Source organism: Argiope bruennichi, chromosome 6 (assembly GCF_947563725.1).
Source record: "Argiope bruennichi chromosome 6, qqArgBrue1.1, whole genome shotgun sequence".
NCBI lineage: Eukaryota > Metazoa > Arthropoda > Arachnida > Araneae > Araneidae > Argiope > Argiope bruennichi.
The window spans coordinates 13,278,839-13,299,593 of record NC_079156.1 but is presented as its reverse complement, the minus strand read 5'-3'; the positions used below and the strand labels follow the sequence as shown (position 1 = coordinate 13,299,593).

Sequence of the window (20,755 nt, the reverse complement as noted above, 5' to 3'; positions counted from 1 at the left end):
ATACTGCATATTTACTGAAAGGCTAAATTTAAAATTATTTGCAGAAACATCGAGCAAGTTCAGTTGTTATGATATAAAGTTTATTTGTAAATATATTACATAAGTTTCTAAAAACTCAATTTTATTAACAAATCCTTTATGAGAAATTTTCAAGAAAACATTATTCGATAACTATCTAATATCTTAAAATAGACATCGCACCTTTTGGTATACATTACTACCCTTAAAATGGTATATTTAGTTTTTATATTGGATGATTGATACCAAAAAGCTGGGTGACACTTTTTTCCTTTGCAACTGTATGTTTTCTGCAAAATGAACATTTATATTCAAAATTCAAAACAGGATAATGTAAATAACAACATGTTTAAAGCATTACAAACTGTAATATGTTACATTAATCAGAACGAAAGTTTAAAATTATGTTTTTCATAAAATCATTTGTAGAGATTATATAGCAATTCAACATAGGGTTAAAAACAAAAACATTAAAGAATGCAATGAAGTGCAAAACAGTATATTTTATGGCAGAACAAAACACATTAATTGAAACTGGTTACTATACAATAAAATATATTCATTTTTTTTCAATAATATAACTGTGTATTATTACGCACACCACACTTTTATTTTGTGGCATCATTGTGTTTTATGACATCAAATACTTAGTTACATGTGTGTAGTAATCTTTTGACAAAACTGTATCGAAAGCTTAATATTGAATTCTTGTAATTCTAGTTTTATTTCGTCTAATATGCCAATATAGGTAATTTGGATAAAATGTCATTCGTCATATTTGGCAGCAAAATCCAGGCAATAAAAAGAAAATGTTACGAAAGTTCATCTCCGATCGTAAAATAAGTGGATGTGGTCTCCCAAAATTCTCTTGCATACTCTATAATAAAGGTCTTATCTCACCCCCCCTCCCCAACATAAAATCGCGGACCTTGCGCAAGGGTACAATTTACATGTCATTGGCAAATAATAACAAAAAATAGATCTTTATTACGAATCCAGAATTATTACTGAATCTATCATGCTAATCTGGATTTTGGTCGTTTTTTCCTCTGACTGATTTTAACCAAAATTCTTCACATAACAGCAACTGTAATCACAAGATGGCATAACAAATTTCATTAGTTAAAATTATTGCATTTACACATATTCGAAAATACAGAACGACAGAGAGTCAAACATTGGGCAAATTTAGTTCAAATTTTGTTAAATATCTACATTTTTGAGGTTAAATCTATGTACCAAATTTTATTTATACAGCTTTTAAAGTTTTTTTTTTAATTCACTTGAATTTAAATAGCTAAGTAGACCTATGAATAGATATCTTTTAAAAATTGATAAAAATCTATAAATTTGGTCGCATAGTAAATTTCATCCATCCAGCTCAAAGTACTTTTGAATTTCATGTTCACAGACAAACATAAAAAAAAAAAAAAAAAAAAAAAAAAAAGGAGTTTTTTGGATTTCAAGAGATTTGAAACTTTGAAATTTATCAAAATCACTGATTCGAATTTTTTGACAATTTTAATACTTTCTCTATACATCACATACAAGAAAGTAAAAATTCTAAAAATATAAAGTAGTAAAAAGTAGAACATTTGTATGTTCAATAAGATTAGGGAAGGGGATATTTTTATTTTTTATTATTTATTTTTCTTCAACATACCTGATTTTCATTCTTAAAATATTTAGATATCAACAATTGAAAGTGTCAACAATAATTGAACATGTAAAAATCAACTTTCATTTTGTTGACATGTATTTTGTAAACATATTCAAGGATTAACTTTGAAACAACTGAGTGACATTAGATAGAAGAATAGAATTGAGGCTTTAAAACCTTTCAGATTTCATTTGGGTAATGTTTATAATGCCTTACTAAGCATTAATAAAATCCAGGAAATCGACAATTTAATGTAAAACATGGTTTTGGGTTTGTAATCTTATTAAATAATTTAAGTCTTTGTGTTTATTTGCTATTTGGTATAAAATGCTAAACTGCACAATTCCAATAAGCTAATTTATACAAAAAAAAAAAAAAATGCACTTGATGGTTTTACAAAAGTACAAAATATTCTTTAAAAATCTTCTATTAGATAAGTCCTTTGATGAAGCGATTACTAATGGAAAAGAACTTGCTACTCAAATTCATGGTGAGGCTTATTTTAGATCAACGATAATAAGACACAATGAGGAAAAAAAGGAAAATGTAGCTTCTCATATGAACTAACCAAAAGAAAAATTAATTTTTATTTTCAATTCTTCTTATGTAATTATCTTTAGTTGGAAATTTATGAAACTTTTTTTGTTCTTTAGCAGATTTATTTCTCTATATCTTTAATACCCTATATACAAAATAATACCATTAATTTTAGGTGCAGATGCTTCTAAACAGGAAAAGTTATTTTATGAAAAACACTGTATATACATATAAACATTATATTTTTAAAATCTAATTTAATCTTTAAAATCTAATTAATTTCCTAAATTTTATCTTAAATTAACCTATGTTAATTCCTGATTCATTTGTTTCCTGATCCAAATCTTCCTTTTTTATTTAATTATTTCTCACACTTAACAAAACTGCTGACTCCATTAATACCCACATCAGGAATGAAGGGATAAAAATCTTTAACACCGAAGCATCTTTTTAAAAGTCTAAAATACAAGCTGACACGTAGCAAAGAAATCCCTATCAAAATTTCATAATAAAATCATTGAAGGGACAAATTTCTCTTTCTTTTGCTCTAGTGTTGTGATATAGATTGATGTATCATTTTATCACTTCTTCCTTGTACATAATATACCTTCCATGTAAAATAAATTGAAGTTAATTCCAAAAATTTCTTCTTATAGCTGGGTATCTGCAGAGTTATGTTTATATATGATTTCATACATATAAAAGAAGAAATTACACAAATTAAGTTTTTATATATATATATAGAAAGATATGAATTGGATTGCAGTCAACAGGTTGTAATAAAATAAATCTTTTGAATTTCTTGCAATCTAATTTTATTCAACTAGGTTTACTAGCAATAGTTATGTATCCGTATTGATTTGAGTAATAATTTAAATCTTCTATCTCATTTAATATATTATTATAATTATTATTAAGGGAGTAGATTATATTATTTAATAAAATAATAAAAATACGAAGTGGTACTGGAATGACAGAAGTTTTATTATTATTCAGAAAGTACATTCTTTTATGAAAATTTTACCAGCTGTTCCTTCTTTTCCAATGATCATTCACAAAATGACTAGAAATATTCGGAACACCATCAACTGTCTGCTGAAAATACAAGAGATCATTTTCCAAAATTTTCCAGTTTTGAGGTTTAGTTAGACTTTTACCAGATAAATTATCATGCAGAATCTTTTGGGATTTTTCTTCTTGTTTCTTCTGAAACTGGATAATGAAAAATGCTTGGATTAACTGTGAAAATTCTCTTTAGAAATTACAATTAATTAATTATAGTACATTTAATGTTTTAAACATGAGGACTATGAGTTAATGTTCAGAATCTGCATCATATAATATTAAAATTGTAAGAAAATCTAACATATCCATTAATGACTTTTCAATAACGATGCTCACAAAAAAGTGGAAGAAATTCTCTGTTTTTCTCCCCTATGTTCCATTTGGAAATTTTTTGTTTTACAAAAAATACATAATATCTTCCAAGGTTTTTACGGGCAAGTATAGACTAATGCAAGAAATATTTCTCTAAATCTCATATGTTAATCAAATATGCCAATACATAAGGATTCTATAAACCTTTACACCCCCCCCTAAAAATACAGAAAATTACATGGTATAAAAATTAACAAATGTTTAATTAATTTAGAATTATTATATAATTTTTCCCCCACATAGGTATCAATGGCTTTAAATAGACCAGAAAAATAAATTGTCTTGAAATGGTAACTTGAAAAAAAAAATGCCTTTTTATTATTTTTTACGACACATTTTTAACTGTAATCACAAATTCATATTTTGCAAACTATTAAACAAAGAAAGGTTACAATCCCTCTTGCTTTTGATCCATCAAACAAAAAGATAATGAAGCACCTTCATTTCTGCTATATGATTGCTATAAATTTTTTTCTATGAGATATTTATAATAAATTGCAATTCCATAATTATCGTATGTATTTATTTATTGAAGCACTATATAAGTATTAAAAATGGTTTTTGATTATTTACCAATATAAAATTCAATAATTTAAATAATCTAATTAATAGGTGCACATGCTTCAAAAAGTTAAGGTATAATAAGATATCTGCAGTCATTTATAGAAAAATTAGTAGCTTGTGTTATTTGTTCATTATATATTTATTTATAGTATATTATATAATTTTTATTTAATGTATAATTATTAAATCAAATAATCATATATTGAGCAACATTTTAAAAAAAAATCTTTTTTTTAGATAAAATTTGTAGCAAGGTAAAAACATTGCAAATTATTCAAAAATTGTTGCACCATAATGAAGCCAGCTCAATAGCTTCAACTTGAGTAAAGCCAATAATTTGACACAACAGTGCTATTTTGATGCAAAAATTGACTATACACACCAATACAGAACATAAATATCAAAATAAACAAATAAAATAATCTATTTTTAGAGCAAATTCAGTTTTAAAAATAAATATTAACAAAAATTGTGAGGTTACAATGTCAATATTTTCATATCAATGTAGTATTGCTCATAAATATTCTTTTTACTTATTTCCTCACAATCTTGTATGTGCACCTTAAAAACACCTCGTCTTAAAAAAAACCTTAACTCTACAATGCATCGTTCAGACATTTGGCTGCACATTTTTATTTCCATTCATAAGTCATGTAAACATGACTGTTCTAAAGGGTAATAATTGGTATTCGGAAATTCTTTTTTAAATGCTTTTGGATAAACATTTGTAGAAAAGATTGATGTACGGCAATAGCAGTATTAGAATTAGATTTAAATTAGAAACTGAAAAATACCAAGATGGCTGTTTTATGAATAATTCTATTATTAAAAATACTATCAAAATATTTTTTTGTTCTTGCATTGTAAAAAAATAAACAGTAAATATATATATATTTTTTTAAATAGCAAAGATTATAATGTGATTTGTGTCACTGGGATATTGTTTAATTCATAATGTTGTCATTTGGCACATTTTAATTAAAAAAAAATAACAAAAAAAATTATTTATTTAAATGTTATTTTAAATTATATGCAGCTATTCAAAAAACATTTTTTATTTCTAAAAAAAAAAAAAAAAAAAAAAAAAAAAGTCATGCATTCTAGTGTTAAGTTTTAAAGATCTGTATATTATAATAGAATGTAAATACATATTTATTTATATTTATTAATTTCAGATTCTTAGTCTATAGTAAGAAAAATATCAACATGCATTTTAAGATTTCAATAAAGGAGTATAATTCATATCAAGTTCTAGCATAACTCTAAACTTTAATGTCAATATTTTATATATATATTCTTTTTATAAAAATAAAGATTTAAAGCATAGTAAATTACAATTGACTTACATAGAATACATCTTTAGAATCCACTTTCTTTAGATGCCTGGACTTTATCTGCAGAAAATCATTAAATGCACTGGATAACACATCATTTTTTGCCTCTAAATTCTTAATGGTTTCAATATAGTGACATTCTTTTCTTAGCAAGTCTTTGATTTTATCCTTTTTCAATGAAACAAAAACTCTCAATTATAACCAAATAATGCAAAGTGTCAATAACAACATATTATTAATGACAATTTAATGTTTTACACAAATAGAGTAAAACAGAGTGGAGTTATATAAACTGATCTGCTGAACTCTTCATGCAATACGTTTGTCCATGAGATCCAAAGACTCTAGCATAAATATTAGCCTGAAAATTCATTTTCAAGAAAACTTGTTCTATGTTGGCCATATGTTAGAAATCCAGCAGAAGACTGCTTTCTAATACTACTGACTCAAAGAAAGGAATTTCATTATTGCGCATCTACCCTTTTCATATGATTTTACTACATAGTAGTAAGAATATTGTTTACTACAGAGTTAAAGTATCTTCTCAGTCAATGATTGGATGCAAGATGACCATTTTGGTGCCCCCCCCTTTTGACTGACTACACAGACGGCCTATTTATGTTAAACAAGCCCATTATTTGGAGCAGATAGTTATGAGATTTTGTACTCTTTGCAGATGAGAAAAGATTTATTCTGCAGAATAATTCAGTTCATGTGCTGATAGGAAGAGAACAAGGCACTGGATACATCAATCTAAAGTAACTGAAAGACAAAACAATACCACTCAGAGAAATTGCAGCAAATTTTTTTTAGACTACAATTCTTCTGGATGATCCATATTGACCCTATGTGATAGCATTATTGAGGTGCTCTCACTACTGCTAAACATAGAGAAGAGATCTTCATGCATAAGATCTGACAAATCTGATTGGACTATTGGTGTAGAACTCATCTTATTGGATGGTAATATTTTAGGAATAGCTAGGCTTCATGATAAAATAATTTGTCACATTATTATAAAGGATCAAGTTTTAGAGCAAATCAACTAACTTCATATTTGAATCCATTAAATCATTAATGAGAATACTACAGAAAATGTGGTTGTTTCAAATAGCCCTCTGAGATCATTAAATGAACTTGAAGAAGCATTGCTCCATGAATGGTCTTCGATTCCCATTTCGGTAGCCAATAACTTAAACATAAAGAAAGTTGATGCAACGTCCAGCCAAAGCATTATAGCTAGGGTAGGACACATTCCAAAGAACACCTTATTTATATTTTAACATATCTTTCATATATAATTGCTTTTCTAATAGTGAATTTTCATTTAAAAGAAAAAAATGGAAAAATTTTACTATAAATTATGTTTAAGGATAAAATTCAACAAATAATTGTTCAATGCAAAAATGATTCAGTTTTTAGATTTTTGTCTTCATTTATTCGCAAATTAGACAGGAAACAGAAAAATAAAGTTTGGCTTAAACTTTTGGAGAACAGTGAATATGTTACAGTGAAAACCCAAAATCCATCAAAACGCAAATTAATTAGGTAAAACACATTTTAAATGACAATGCTAGAGAGAATCAGTTTTCTCATTTCCACTTTTGTCCGGTTAAAACCGTATGAATCTTGATTTGTTGTTTGTGAAATTTTCAAAGGAAGTGCAGTCATCTAGTTTAATTCTTGCTGGAACATGCTTGTGCTGGTTAATTTAATTACGATGAGGAAAGAAACTATTAATGCTATTTGTGCTAAAAATTGGAAAAATAGATTTCTTGAACAATTACAGTTGTTGCATAAAAACCAAAATAACTTTAATGTTATACACATGATGAATACAGCACTGTTTTATCTGAGATTGAAAAAGCAAAATCTACTATCAGAAAGATTTATGTTCAGTACTGCAGATTAAAATGGTTTGAATTGTTGAAATCAGTGGAATAAAAAAGTCGGTTTCTTCAAATAAGCCCATCAGATATTATTTACCAGTTGAAGAAATTTTTGATGTTATCATGTAGTCATTGGACATAGTGGTAGAGACAAACTCAAAATTGAAACTTCAAGAAAATATGCTAACATAACTACTGAGATGATAATTTTTTTTTTTTAACAATGTGTGAAATATGTCAACAGTAAAGAAAAAAAAAAAAAAAAAGTGGAGGGGGAAAGTTTTGATTTTTAAACCTATTATCCACACAGAAATGAATAGTCACTGCCAAGTGGATTTGACTGACATGCAATCACAGATGGATAACAAATTTAGGTTTATTATGGTTTATCAGGACCATTTAACAAAGTTTGTATTACTGTGACCACTTCAGAACGAAAGAGTAGAAGAGGTTGTTTTGCAAGTACTTGATATCTTTTTGATATTTGGAGCTCTTTGTATATGCAATCTGATAATGGAAAAGAGTTGTAAATTCCATTATAGAGCAGTTATGTATGTACTGGCCAGAACTGAAGATATAGCCAATTGCAGGGCTTGGTTGAGAGGGCCAAACAAAATGGATAAAATATGTTATCTCCATGAATGAAGGATAAACACACTATAAAATGATCAATTGGTCTTCATTTTGTCAACTGAGCTCTATTTAGGAATTAAAAAATCACCATACTAAACTATGTTTGGGATTGAACGAAGAATTGGAATGAAAACCTCAACCATGCCATCAGATATTATAAAAAATGTCAAAGATGAGGATGAACTTCTAAAAATTTTTGAGGACATGAAGAGCAAGAAACTGAGCAAGCACAATTGGGGGAGCATAATCTTGCTCCCCCAATTAGTTTTTCCAATTAGAGAGGAAAACAAAGAAAATTATGTAACAATCCAAAGGAATGAAAAAGATTTCTGATGCAACACATCTTAAGGTTGATATTGGAGGTAATGTTGTTCACATTCCAGATGTTGATAGAGCAAAATCTCATTGGTGTAGTGCTTGAAAAAATAAAGATGATCAGTACAAAATTGGTACAAAAGATGGAGTTCTGAACAAACTATATTCGAGGTAAGAAATAATATTTAAATTAATTAGTTCAGCATTTATTCAATAAATATATAGTTATTACTTATAATAACTTTAAATTCTATAAGTATTTAAACAGCAGATTACAGCTAATTAGGGTACAAGTTTGCTACAAAATTTATTATATTCATCTGAATTGGATGTATTGCTGCATATTTTCTTGATCCAAGAACATGTACCGAATCAGGAGATTTTGCTGAGAACAGCAGCAGGAGAAGAAGCTGTAGGAACAGGATGAAGGTATTCCCACTCTTCTTGTAAAAAAGATTGTTCTTCAAGGAGATTTTTCTGTAGGAAAAATGGTTCTCCTTGCAATTCTAAGTGTCACAGTAGTTTGCCCTGTCGAAATACATAATTTTCTAATAACAGTACTGTGTTAAACAATTACCAAATAAAGTACTTTTTCCTTCAATGATAGGTTCCTTCTCAAACACTGTTTTACTAAGTATAGTTTAATACAATAATTTTGGATAGATACAAATAATATTGTATTTAATAAATCAGTCAAAACATGAATAAAACAGGTTCTTCCTAGCACTGTTAGTTAAAATGCGCTTTACCTAGTTAATTCAAGTTTTGACTGATTTCGAGTTTTCACTGTAACATATATATTGCAGTCTTCATTCAAAAAATGTCTATTTAACACAATTATTTACAGAATCTTTACTTTGAATGGCATTTACTCTCTATATTACATAAAGTACTTTCCATAGCATAAAGTTTTTGTGGAATTTTTTTTTTTTTTTTTTTTTTTTTTAGCATTTCATGATTTTTCATTTTTTGTCATTCAAAGTCAGCCAAATTGCTGCACCTTAAAAATGGCAACACCTGAAAGGCATATGAGTGGCTGAAGAAAGTACAGAGCCGTCTACTTCTCTTCATTTTGATTAAGACATGATTATTGAGAATTTACCAGGGCATGATGTATCACATATTGTTTTGAAATGCAAATAAAACACTACAGTGCAAAATGGAAATGATAATTAAAAAGTTATTAAAAAAATTTTCCAGGAAGAAATATCAACAGCATTTGATTCTATGCCAAGGGGTATTGCAGTTTCAAGAAAATATTACATATTTCAAAATGTTATATTTTTCAATTTTTACAAAAATGTGAACATTTTATGAAAAATGTGATTTATAATACAAAACAGCATCACATTTTTTTAACGGCTTGGTTTATGGATTAAAGTCAAGGTGAATGGATATAGGTGAATATTAGGCTTTCTTTTCTTTCTCGTTTTCAAAATGACAACAGAACTATTATAAACTATTAAACCTATTACTCAAAAAATACAATTTAAACTATTTTACAATATTTTTCCAAATTTTCTTATAACAAAGTTGTTTTAGTGGAATGTGGAAACTTTGTTAAACAGATTATATATACCCAGATGGAAACAGGCATTTATAGCAGAAAAAAATGGATCTTTCTGTACACTAAATTTTAACAGTTTAAAAGCATTATATATAAAAAGAAAAAACAACATGATTCATGATGTAATATCTCAAAGACATTACTTGACAATAATTATGGGAAACTTGAAAGCAACTGGAATAATGTTTAAACTATCAGGCATGAATTTATATAAATAATATAATACATAAAATGCATATAAGTATATAATATAAAATATAAATATAGTAAAATTATTTACTATATTTATCTACCACACAGCTATTTAATAATTTCAATAATAAAAGTCGCAACATAAAATCTCTGATCAGTGAAAGGAAAATTGGTTTCTGACAGCTCTATTTCTTTTGAACTTCCTTCTTTAATTGAAGATTCTATGTTTTTAGATTATAAAGCAAATTTGTATTTGAATGAACAGGTATTGGATTATTATACATTATTTAAAATATTAATGTTGTGCATCTAAACATCAGTTTTAAATAATTAGAAACAAACCTTGCAAAAGCAGGTTTTAAGAAACAATTTAACAACTGAAATAAGTAAGAATCAAAACACATTCACACACCTTATATTAATTCAATCAATGATAAATAAAAGCAAGTTTCTAATTTCTCCCAAACATCTATTTGACAAGCACTTCAATATGTAGTGCCATGTTGAGATGAACAACATTTGCATATAGTACCAAACTTCCATACAAAAACTATAAAACTATAATGGCAAAAGGTTAAAATTGTTATAATATTATATTTTAAAACTTTCTCAATTAGTACCTTTTAATGAAATGTATTAAATTTATCAGTCCTTTTTCCCAAAATAGCATGCAAAATAATAACAATCTAAAAAAAAAAGAGTAACATTAATGAATTAGTAAGCAAATAAGATCAAAATTAAGCAAATAAGAAAAAACATTTCCATCTTTATTCATAACTTATACATACATACAAAAAAAAAAACAACAAAAAAAAAAAACAAGAAGCACACAAAATTATAACTTGCAAGCAGAAAGACAGCAATAATAAAATCTCTGTAAAATATACAGTGTTAATTTACTATATAATAGTAAAGTATTTAACATAAACTTTAACAGCTTACTGAATAAGCATTAATGACTGAAAATATAACTCAAATGTTATGATATTTCTGAAGGGTCTGCATAAGATATATTAAGAAGGAACATTAACACATCATTACTGACCTTAAGCGATTTTATTAACAAGATATCATTTTTAATAATATCATTGTAATAATTTTTCATTTGTTGAAACATTTCTTCATGCATTTGAATTAAATGTTCTATGTGCATATCTTTTTTCTTCTGTATTTCTTGAATGGCCTTTTCTCTGTCTCTTTCTAATCTGTGACGGATTGCTCCGATTTCGGCGACTTCTTTACTTTTCAAAATATCTGTTTCCTTTTGATATTGTTGATGTAGGGAACATAAATCTTCAGCATGTTTCTAATTCAAAGAAAGATTTTTAAAAATTAAGATATGAAATCTAATAGTCATATAGTATTCAAAACTCATGAATTTATAGCAGATTGTTCAATAAGTTAAGAGTGGAAAATGTGACATTAATTTTTTAAGACTTTAAATCTTAAAAAATATTTATTTTTTAAAGATTAGAGAAATTTAGGAATAATGATCACAATTTCAAATTTAACCATTAAAATTTTCATTTAAAGTTCACATTCAAAACTGAAATTTACAAAAGTCATCACTCAAACTCAAGACATGCATTTATGAGTAAATACAATATAGATTTTCAATACATACAATATATATATTTGAACAAAAAAAAAAAAAAAAAAAAGTGCAATGAAGAATAAATGAAGGAACCAAATTTATAAAAAAATTCCTTATTTAATAAATAACTCTGAAGAAAAAAAAAAGGCTATTAATTTTTAAAATAATATTCTAAAGAATAAGAATATATTTCAAATTTTGATAAAATATCATATAATTAAATATTCTCTTTTCCATGACACTGAAAAAAAATCCCTCTCATATCTCTATTTTTTTAAATTTAGTATTTTATAAAAATGGTAAATTTTCAGTAAGTAACAAAAGAAAAATCTGACAGAATATTTTTAAGTGGATAAAAAATATGATCCTGAGTTTTAAAAAAAATGCCATTGTCTGTTTTATTATTAGTTAATTACTGAAAGTTATTTGCTATAAAAAAATGCCATTTCTTAATGCCTGAAACTCGTAAATTTTAAAATGGAAAAAAAAAAAATTCAAGGAAAACAGATATAAAAAAATATTGATTAAAAAAGTAACTTACTAATCTTTGATTAATAATAGCATTTCCGTTATCTATTTGTAATTGAAAAAATTGATCCTTTAATTTATTTGCTTCATCTTCTAAATGATTCACTTCAACAAGATGTTCTTCTTCTAATATTAATTTCTCACTTGTCTTTTCTTTCATTCTTTCATCAATATACTGCTGGCATTCAAACATGATGTGTTTCATTTTTTGTTTAAATAACTATTAGAAAAAGAGTAAAAAATTTATCATATAAAATTTTAAAAAATTGATACATTAAAAACTTAATGATGAAGAGGAAAAAAACAAAAAAAAAACAAAAAACAAAAAACAGGTTACTTATAATTAAAATAGCAATAATAATGAATTTAAAAAGTGCAATAGTAATAATAGTGCAAAATAAATTTAAATTCAGTTTTTTTGTCTTTGTTCTTGCATTGCATGATCAAGTACATAATGGTTCTTTTAATAAAATTTCAAATAATCAAAAATTTAATAAAACAGTAATAGTTAAAATGCAACTTCTGATTGAAAATAAGATTAATTTTCCACAATAGGATAAAGAGACATTTGACACTAGACTTGAATTTGAGAAGAATATTCCAATTGCTTTTTCTAATTGCATCTGTTTCAATGCCTATTATAGGAGTTGATTTCTTATTTATTTCAACAGATCTCCTGATATCAGTAACAGAAAATTAATAGATAATGTTACCAATGAAAATGCTCGTTGCAATGAAGAATTATCTCGTCAGAAGTTCATTCCTTTAAACTTACTTTAGTCTAGAGTATTTTTCATGATATTTTAAGAGTTTCCTAAAATTGTTAAGCTTCCTTCCTTTTTTAAAGAAATCAAACATAATGCAAAACATTATATTGAAACTTCTGGTCCACCCATTTTTGTCAAGGCTAGACGATTACTCTGTTCCTAATATTTTATATTTTACTTCAGAGCTACATGGCAAAACAATTTTTTCACAAATTAATTTAATTAAGGCTTATCATTCAAATATCTATTCATCAAATACCATAATTACTCTGGACTATACATATGTAGATTTCAATAAGAAAATTCAGTTTGAACTTTGAAATACCACCTCTACTTTTCAAAGTTCTGAGAGGTTTAAATTTTGTGTATGTCTTCTTCAACAATATTTTGGTTGTTTCATCTTCAGAGGAAGAATGTGTACAACATCTGCAATTACTTTTTAAGCATTTGGATCAGTATGGATTGTCTATAAATCCTTTTAAGAATATATTAAGAATACCCACATTAGAATTTTTAAAATTTTAAGTATGTAATGCTGGAATAAAACCGTTACCAGATAGAGTAGATGCCATTTTAAAATTTCCTCGACCATCCACTATTGTACAGTTACGTCATTTTCTAGGCATGTTAAACTACTACAGATGTTTCATTAGACAAGCTACCCATATAATTACTCCCATAGTAAAAATTCTAGAAGGCATCAAGAATTGCATTCAAAGCAAAAAATTAACACCAAATTTGAAGTTCTTTCATGGACAAATGAGGCCATCACAGCTTTTGAACAGATTAAGAAAGTCTTTGCACAGACTACTTTATTACATCACCCAAAACCAAATACACCACTATTTGGTTATTTGGGTTGATGCTTCAGATTTTGCTGGTGGTGATACACTAACAAAATACAGTGATAATCTCTTGCAACTGCTTGCATTCTAGTCAATAAAACTGACTTCTTATCGAAATGATCTACATATGATAGAGGACTTTTAGCCATTTAGGCAATGATTAAACCATTTAGACACATGTCGGAAGAAAGGGACTTTGTGATTTATACTGATCAAAAACCTTTTATTTATGCCTTTCAGCAGAAAGCTGACAAATACACAATACACAATCAAATACACAATCACCACATCAATCGAGACACTTGGATTTTATCCTACAGATATTCCGCATGTTCCTGGTATACAAAATTTGGTAGTTGATGCTTTATCTTAGATTGAAATTGACTCAATTTCCCCAAGCAAGCTCTTTCAATTATAAGGACATTGCATCAGCTTAGTTAATAGATGATGAGCTCAAACAACTTCTTCAATCAAATTCATCATCTTTGCTATTGAAACAATATTTTCTTTTAGAAGATATCACGCTAACATGTGATATCTCCATAAATGTTCCTTGTCTTTTCATCCCCAAGGATTACTGCAGACAGATTTTCAAACACCTGCATAGTTTCTCTCATTCTGGTATTTCTCCCTTCTTCTTCAAAAATAAAATGTTTATTCAAAGTTTTATGTGACTAAACATCAAGAAGGATATTATCTTGTCAACCTTGTCAAAGATCAAACACTCATTAACATACAAAGACACCTATGGGTATGTTTGTCTTACTCGATGCCAGATTTTCCCATATACATATGGATATCACAGGTCCTTTTCCTCCATTTACAAGATGGATTGAAGTAATCCCCTCAGCTTGCTGGAATGATTTGACAGTCTCTCTTAGCTGGTTGGATATTTCATCTTGGTTGTCCTGCAATCATAACAACAGACAAAGAAACTTTGAATCAAATCTTTTCCAAGAACTCAATAATCTCCTCAGAACTAACAGAATTCATTGTTGTGCCTATCACCCGAAAACCAATGGACTTGTTGAAAGAATGCATTGCTACTTCAAGAGTGCAATTAAAACTCATAAGTCTTCTAATTGGGATATTATACCAATTGTTCTTCTTGGCATGCTTGCAGCTGTTAAAAATGACATATGGGCTACATGCACAGAATTGGTGTATGGAACAACTCTTTGACTGCCATCTGATCTTTTCTCATCTGACAAGATTTCCACAGTATGTAATCCAACATGCAAATCAAGGCTATGAGATAAAATGGGGTCTTTGCAACCAGTGTCAACTTTTGCTCATGGAAGAAGTTCTATGTTCGTTTCAAATGCTTTAAAACCTGTTCGCATGTGTTTCTGAGAGTTGATAGCATTTAACCACATTTAGCATTTGCTCTCACAGCCTTATACTGGTCCTCATGTAGTCATCAGGCAAAGTGACAAAGTCCTCACAATTCTTGCTAATAGAAAGAAGAAATCTTTGTTGATAGATCAAGTCAAACCAGCCTTTTGTTTGGATGATGACAACAATGTTCCTTCTGTTCCTTAAGTGCCTGAACCAAAACAGGAAAAAATGGAAGTAACTGTGTTACATCCAGATAAATAAATTAGTAAAACTTTTTCTCAAACTAAATCTGGATGACTTGTCAGATTTCCTAAAGCTTCAGAACAATTCATAACATAATATTTTTTAAAATTTTATTTGGTCTATATATATTTTAGTGAAATTTTGTATTTCATGTTCTATTATGAGTATTAATTTAAGAGTGGTGTAAGAATATATTTTATTTTTAATTAGACAAACTTTTTGATATTAACTGTACCATTTGCTTTTGTATATTTTTCATGCCATCATATATATGTGGTAAATTAACCCCATGAGAGGTGCTCTGCATTCTTCTGATGTTAGCCAGCAGTCAGAGTTCCGAGATCACCAGAGGAGAGACGGATGTTGGCCAAGAAGTTTGTGACTGGAAATTGAAAAGACAGGTTTCTCTGAAAAAGGCCGAAACCTGAATTCTTGTGCAGAAGAATTCATCTGCAAATGCCAAATCTACTAAGCGTAGGTGGGAAAGATCCTTTGAAAAACATCAATTGTCCATCTTCATGTTATATAAATTCCTTCTTCATCATTGAATTCTCACTTGTAAAAATTATCATAATCATCCTTTGTTAATCACGAAATAAAATGATTAAGCTAATCCAAGTGGACTGATGCATTAAAACCTATCACATCCACATACATATACATATATATATATTGGGTCATAATTCAGTGATTTTTGTATGCTATAATGTTATATCATTTATCTACTCATTAGGGGGATACTCCATGGTGAAGCATTTGTTTACTTTTGAGCATGTGCAAGCAATTCCGCCATCAGGCGAAAGTGGAAATATAATAGAATTCTTTTTAATGCAAGTAAGCTTGAGGTATGTAAATGCGAGCTGCGAATAAATTGTGGATTAAATCTGAATGAATCCTTTTTGCTTTTATTTTTAAAGATGAATATTTATCGATTAAACAAAAGGCAATCAGGAATCTTCTGATAACAGCAATTATTTTCGATAAACATTAAAAGTGATTTTATCATCCAATAATTTGAAAAAATTATAAAGTCAATTTTTATTTCTTTGAAATCCAAAGAGCATTGACAATCCTTTAATTTTTAAAAGACAAATTCAGTATATATCAAAACCTATTATATTTTCAGAATTAATACAAAATTCAATTAAAATAGTTAAAATACCTTGAACAGATAAAAGAAATTATTTTCAAGTTTTGAAGTAATAATTGGTAAAGTAAATCTGCTGCAAGATTCTGAATTACTGATTTTCATTCTGGTTCAGTTTTCTAACTAATCAATGAGAAAAAATTTACTAATCTGAATCAAAGTAGTAAAGAAAATCCCCCCCCCCAAACCCCAAAAGAAAGTAGTTATATCACTGTTACATATATATTCATACTAAATTATTACTTAAAAAAACTTATATTACTATTAAAAAAAATCTCTTTTCATTGATACACATATAAAATTAGACCACCCTTCTCAATCTAAATATTACTTCTGGTCATACTATATTTTAAAAATATACTGAAGATTATTTTACTTTTATTTCTGCTAAATGGTTCAAGGCAGCTTCATCGACTTCACTGTCCTTAAGTTGCAGGAGAGCATCTTTTTCTTCCATCTGCTGCTTTGTTACTTCCCAGAACAACTGTATCTTGTCTCTCTCTAACTGATAATAGTTTCTCTCTTCTCTCTCGTGCTCTACTACTTGTTGCAATTGAAGAAAGTGATTTTCCAGCTAAAAAAAATCATGATTTCACTTTTACAATCATAGCATCTACGATGGATGCACATTTGAATGAACATCTCATTATGTATATATAAACCCCATAGTTTTTTGTCTTCTAATTTTTTGCTAAAGTATAGTATAAGACAACATTTCATTAAAGAAAACATCAAGCCTAAGGAAGCAGAAATCATTTGGAAAATATACTACCTGTTCTTTAGGCATGTCAGTAATAGGGACTCCATTCAGGAGAGTATAGTTTTTAAATTGTTTCTTCCCCATTTTCTTGGCAGGCTGCTTCTTCTGCAACCATTTAAAAAAAATCTTTATAAAATATTTATATAAATATATATATAGATATTATCATAAAATATATATAAATAGTATGTCTTAACAAGTAATATATAAACTCTACATGTTAGTTTTTAAAATCATTTATTTAAATGCAAGTAGCCTATTTTTCATTCAATTAAAAAAAAACTCAATAAGTATTTTACATTTTAATTTTAAATAATGAAAACAAAGATTAGAATAAAAAAATAATGAGGCAAGGGAAACGAGCAGCACTTTATAATAATAAAAGAAGATAAAATTAAAAATTTTACAATTTTTTTTTTAAATTATAAAAATTAAGGACAAAATATCATAGTTAAAAATAAAATTCAGTTTTTACATAGAGTTAAAATATTAAGGCTAAATCTCATGCCATACTTTTTAACAAAGGAAAATTATTATATTTTTAAAAAAACTAATGAAAGCATACATGAGATTTAATAATGAAAATTATTAAATAAATTTCATTACAATCATGAAAAGTATTTGAGTAAACTATACAAACAAATACTTTAAAAAAATGGTCAGAATTAAGAAGAAAAAAAAAAAAAAATCTATAACTACATTGGTGCTATTAAAAAATTTTTTTTTTAATTGCTTAATTTTATACAATTTGAAAATTAAAGAAAAATGCTACTATTTTATTACATTTATGCATGAAACTAATATTTAAAATACGTGCTAATACATACAAATTTTTATTATCCAAAATGTGTGTAAGCAAAACATTATGGCATAAAGTATTTATGTGGTAACATCTAAATATGTCCAACTCCAAAATTTTGTCCTATAGTGCCTCAGCATACAGACCACATCCATTTGCCATTGATAGCAGGTATCAAATAATAAAACCACACTTAAACATTAAAATAAATTGTGCTCAGCAGAGAACTTCAGGTTCAGGAATCAAAACCATAATAAGTCTCAGCTAAAATTTAAAACCTTTTAACAGATCAAACCAAATTTTGAACACATTTAAAATAAACTATTAATTTTTTGGTAAATAAGAAATGTATTAAAGAAATCTCTTAAAAATACTGTTTTATGTGCGAAAATCTTATTTCTAATACTTCAATGCTGAAAAATAGCAATTATGAAAACAGCAAATAACAAGAAATAAATTTTTGCTCTAAGCTGATGATATAAATTATTTTTTTAATCAAATATTTAGCTTTCCGTTTTATTTAGATTTTTGAAGCTACAGAAGGTTATTTTGAGATATATTTCATAATTCTGAATCTGATCCAGAATACTACTTGAAACTTCCACTCCAGACATTTGACCCAAATGGATTATATTTGCACTAGGTTAGAGATGATCTGATCTGGAATAAGACTTTGAACCAAGAACCCATTGGTCTTGAGAGAAAAGATCAAACTAATACAGTTCAAAGAAGTGTGAAATTTCAAAAATCATTTGGTAGCTATAAAAATGACATGTTTCTTGCACTGTAAAGTCTAACAGTAAACTTACTTCTTCACCAGTAAATAATATTATATCACAGAAAATAATTGCAGAAAAATCAAAATAATGGGCATCATATTAAAAGATCATTTCAAAGAGCAAGCATAAAGGAAAAAAATAGAATTATTAAAACAAATTTTAAATATAAAATAAAAGTAAAATTTTTTTCAAAAACTTCACAGTGGAAATTCTTAAGATATATTTCTAGATTTCTGATAAGATAATCAATTTTATCACATTTAACAAAATTTAAACAGAATCATGCTTTTTATGTTAATATTCAGATAATTTTCTTTTACAACTAAGGAAAAAATTTTGTGCAATTATTTTTAAAATTACTACTTTCATTCTACAGTATTACAATTTAAACCAAGGAGCATTCATCCTTTAAATTTCATGTACATTTATATAAATTCTTGAATGAAAAATTCTTATTAAATCGAATATTTTAATAGAAATTTCAATTTTGGCATCAATATTAATAACAAATTTCATTTCCCTAGCTTGTTGCAGTTTTTGATTATAATGTTCATAAACGTTTGATCAGAATAGTTAATTCCTTAATGGATTCTAAAACCATTCATTTTTTTACTCACAATCATTGAACTCAAAATGCAAAAATTGATTTACTTTAAGAATTTTGTCTGCTCACCAAAGTTGAATATTTCTTTAGCGATGGGATATTTTTTGGCCAAGTATAATCAAAACTATTTCTTATTGTAACTATGAAATTCCTTTCTTACTAATTTTTGCAGCCATCCAAGATGACATACTTTTAGAGAGGTTTCAGAAAATGGACACAATTTTGTCATACTTAGGAACACATAGGAGAAACAAGGAACTAATCTTTTTATACTTCAAAACATTTTCTAATAAGTGCTTGACTGTCAGTCATTTCTCAAAAATAAATAACCATAAAAAAAAGAGAAATAAGAAATTTACAGCCAAAGAAAGATAAATAATGGGAAAAAATACACAAATCAGCTTTCACATAAAATTTATATAAAAGCTTATTCCTTAATAATTTTTTAGCTAAAACATTTTTTTGAACTGGTGATTAATATGAATATAAATAATATGTAGGAAAGAACTGTTTTTGATGCATCAAAAATAAGCCAAAAGAAAAAAACTCTTTTAAAAGTGTATTTCTGGTAATTTCCAAATTAGCACGAAAACAGTACAGGATGACAAACTACAAAGATTGTAATTCTCGATACAAATAAGTTTTAACGTTTTTCTCTGCTTTCTAAATTAATTTTTAATGATGTTGCCCAGAAAATTTTTTTTCTTTGTATAATAAAAGTAGAACTCGTATTTGGATCGAACGAAATGACTTACTTTGGAGTCCATGCTGATTTATATACTTTTGTTTGTTTATTTATCACTCGGAAAAAGAGCGTCTCAAACGCAACGGCTATCCCTATGAGTTGGGCGAATCCATCGCTAACCGTATATTTCGGAGGTACAAACGTTTGAGAGAGAGAGAGGGGCTCCCAGGATAAGTGTTGTCATTTACATGTTGAATTGCATCAAAATCCTTTTCACGGTGTGTTGGGAGCGAAATGGTATTTTTGTTCAAACGATTCGTCCCCACAATAGTTTAAAGCATATTTTTCAGTAACCTGTCATCTTATTTATAGAATGATTTTTTTAACATAAATTTAGTTTCATTATTTTATAAATTGTCCTTTGTATATTATTCGTTACAACGAATGAAATAATATACAAACACGACGTTTATATTTACATATTAACGAACTTATATATCAATATTGCATTAACTCTTCA

At 27.3% G+C, this 20,755-nt stretch overlaps 1 protein-coding gene across 4 annotated transcripts; it reads right to left on the bottom strand.

Moving 5' to 3' along the window:
• Positions 1 to 3,175: 3,175 nt before the first annotated feature.
• On the bottom strand, positions 3,176 to 20,591 carry LOC129971185 (dynein regulatory complex subunit 4-like). 4 transcript variants are annotated; one of them, XM_056084728.1, is made up of 7 exons: positions 20,306 to 20,591; positions 17,381 to 17,473; positions 16,985 to 17,182; positions 12,282 to 12,488; positions 11,192 to 11,452; positions 5,563 to 5,718; positions 3,176 to 3,427 (listed from the first exon to the last, which is right to left on the bottom strand). In XM_056084728.1, exons 1-7 carry the CDS (start codon positions 20,315 to 20,317, stop codon positions 3,236 to 3,238), a joined length of 1,119 nt encoding a protein of 372 aa, XP_055940703.1. In that variant the 5' UTR covers positions 20,318 to 20,591; the 3' UTR covers positions 3,176 to 3,235. The 4 variants fall into 4 exon arrangements, 3 of the variants coding, with proteins under 3 accessions (XP_055940703.1, XP_055940704.1, XP_055940705.1); XM_056084729.1 differs by having other exon boundaries at positions 3,176 to 3,310; XR_008784774.1 differs by lacking the exon at positions 3,176 to 3,427 and adding an exon at positions 10,559 to 10,696 and having other exon boundaries at positions 5,584 to 5,718; positions 20,306 to 20,587.
• Between the last annotated feature and the right edge of the window lie 164 nt (positions 20,592 to 20,755).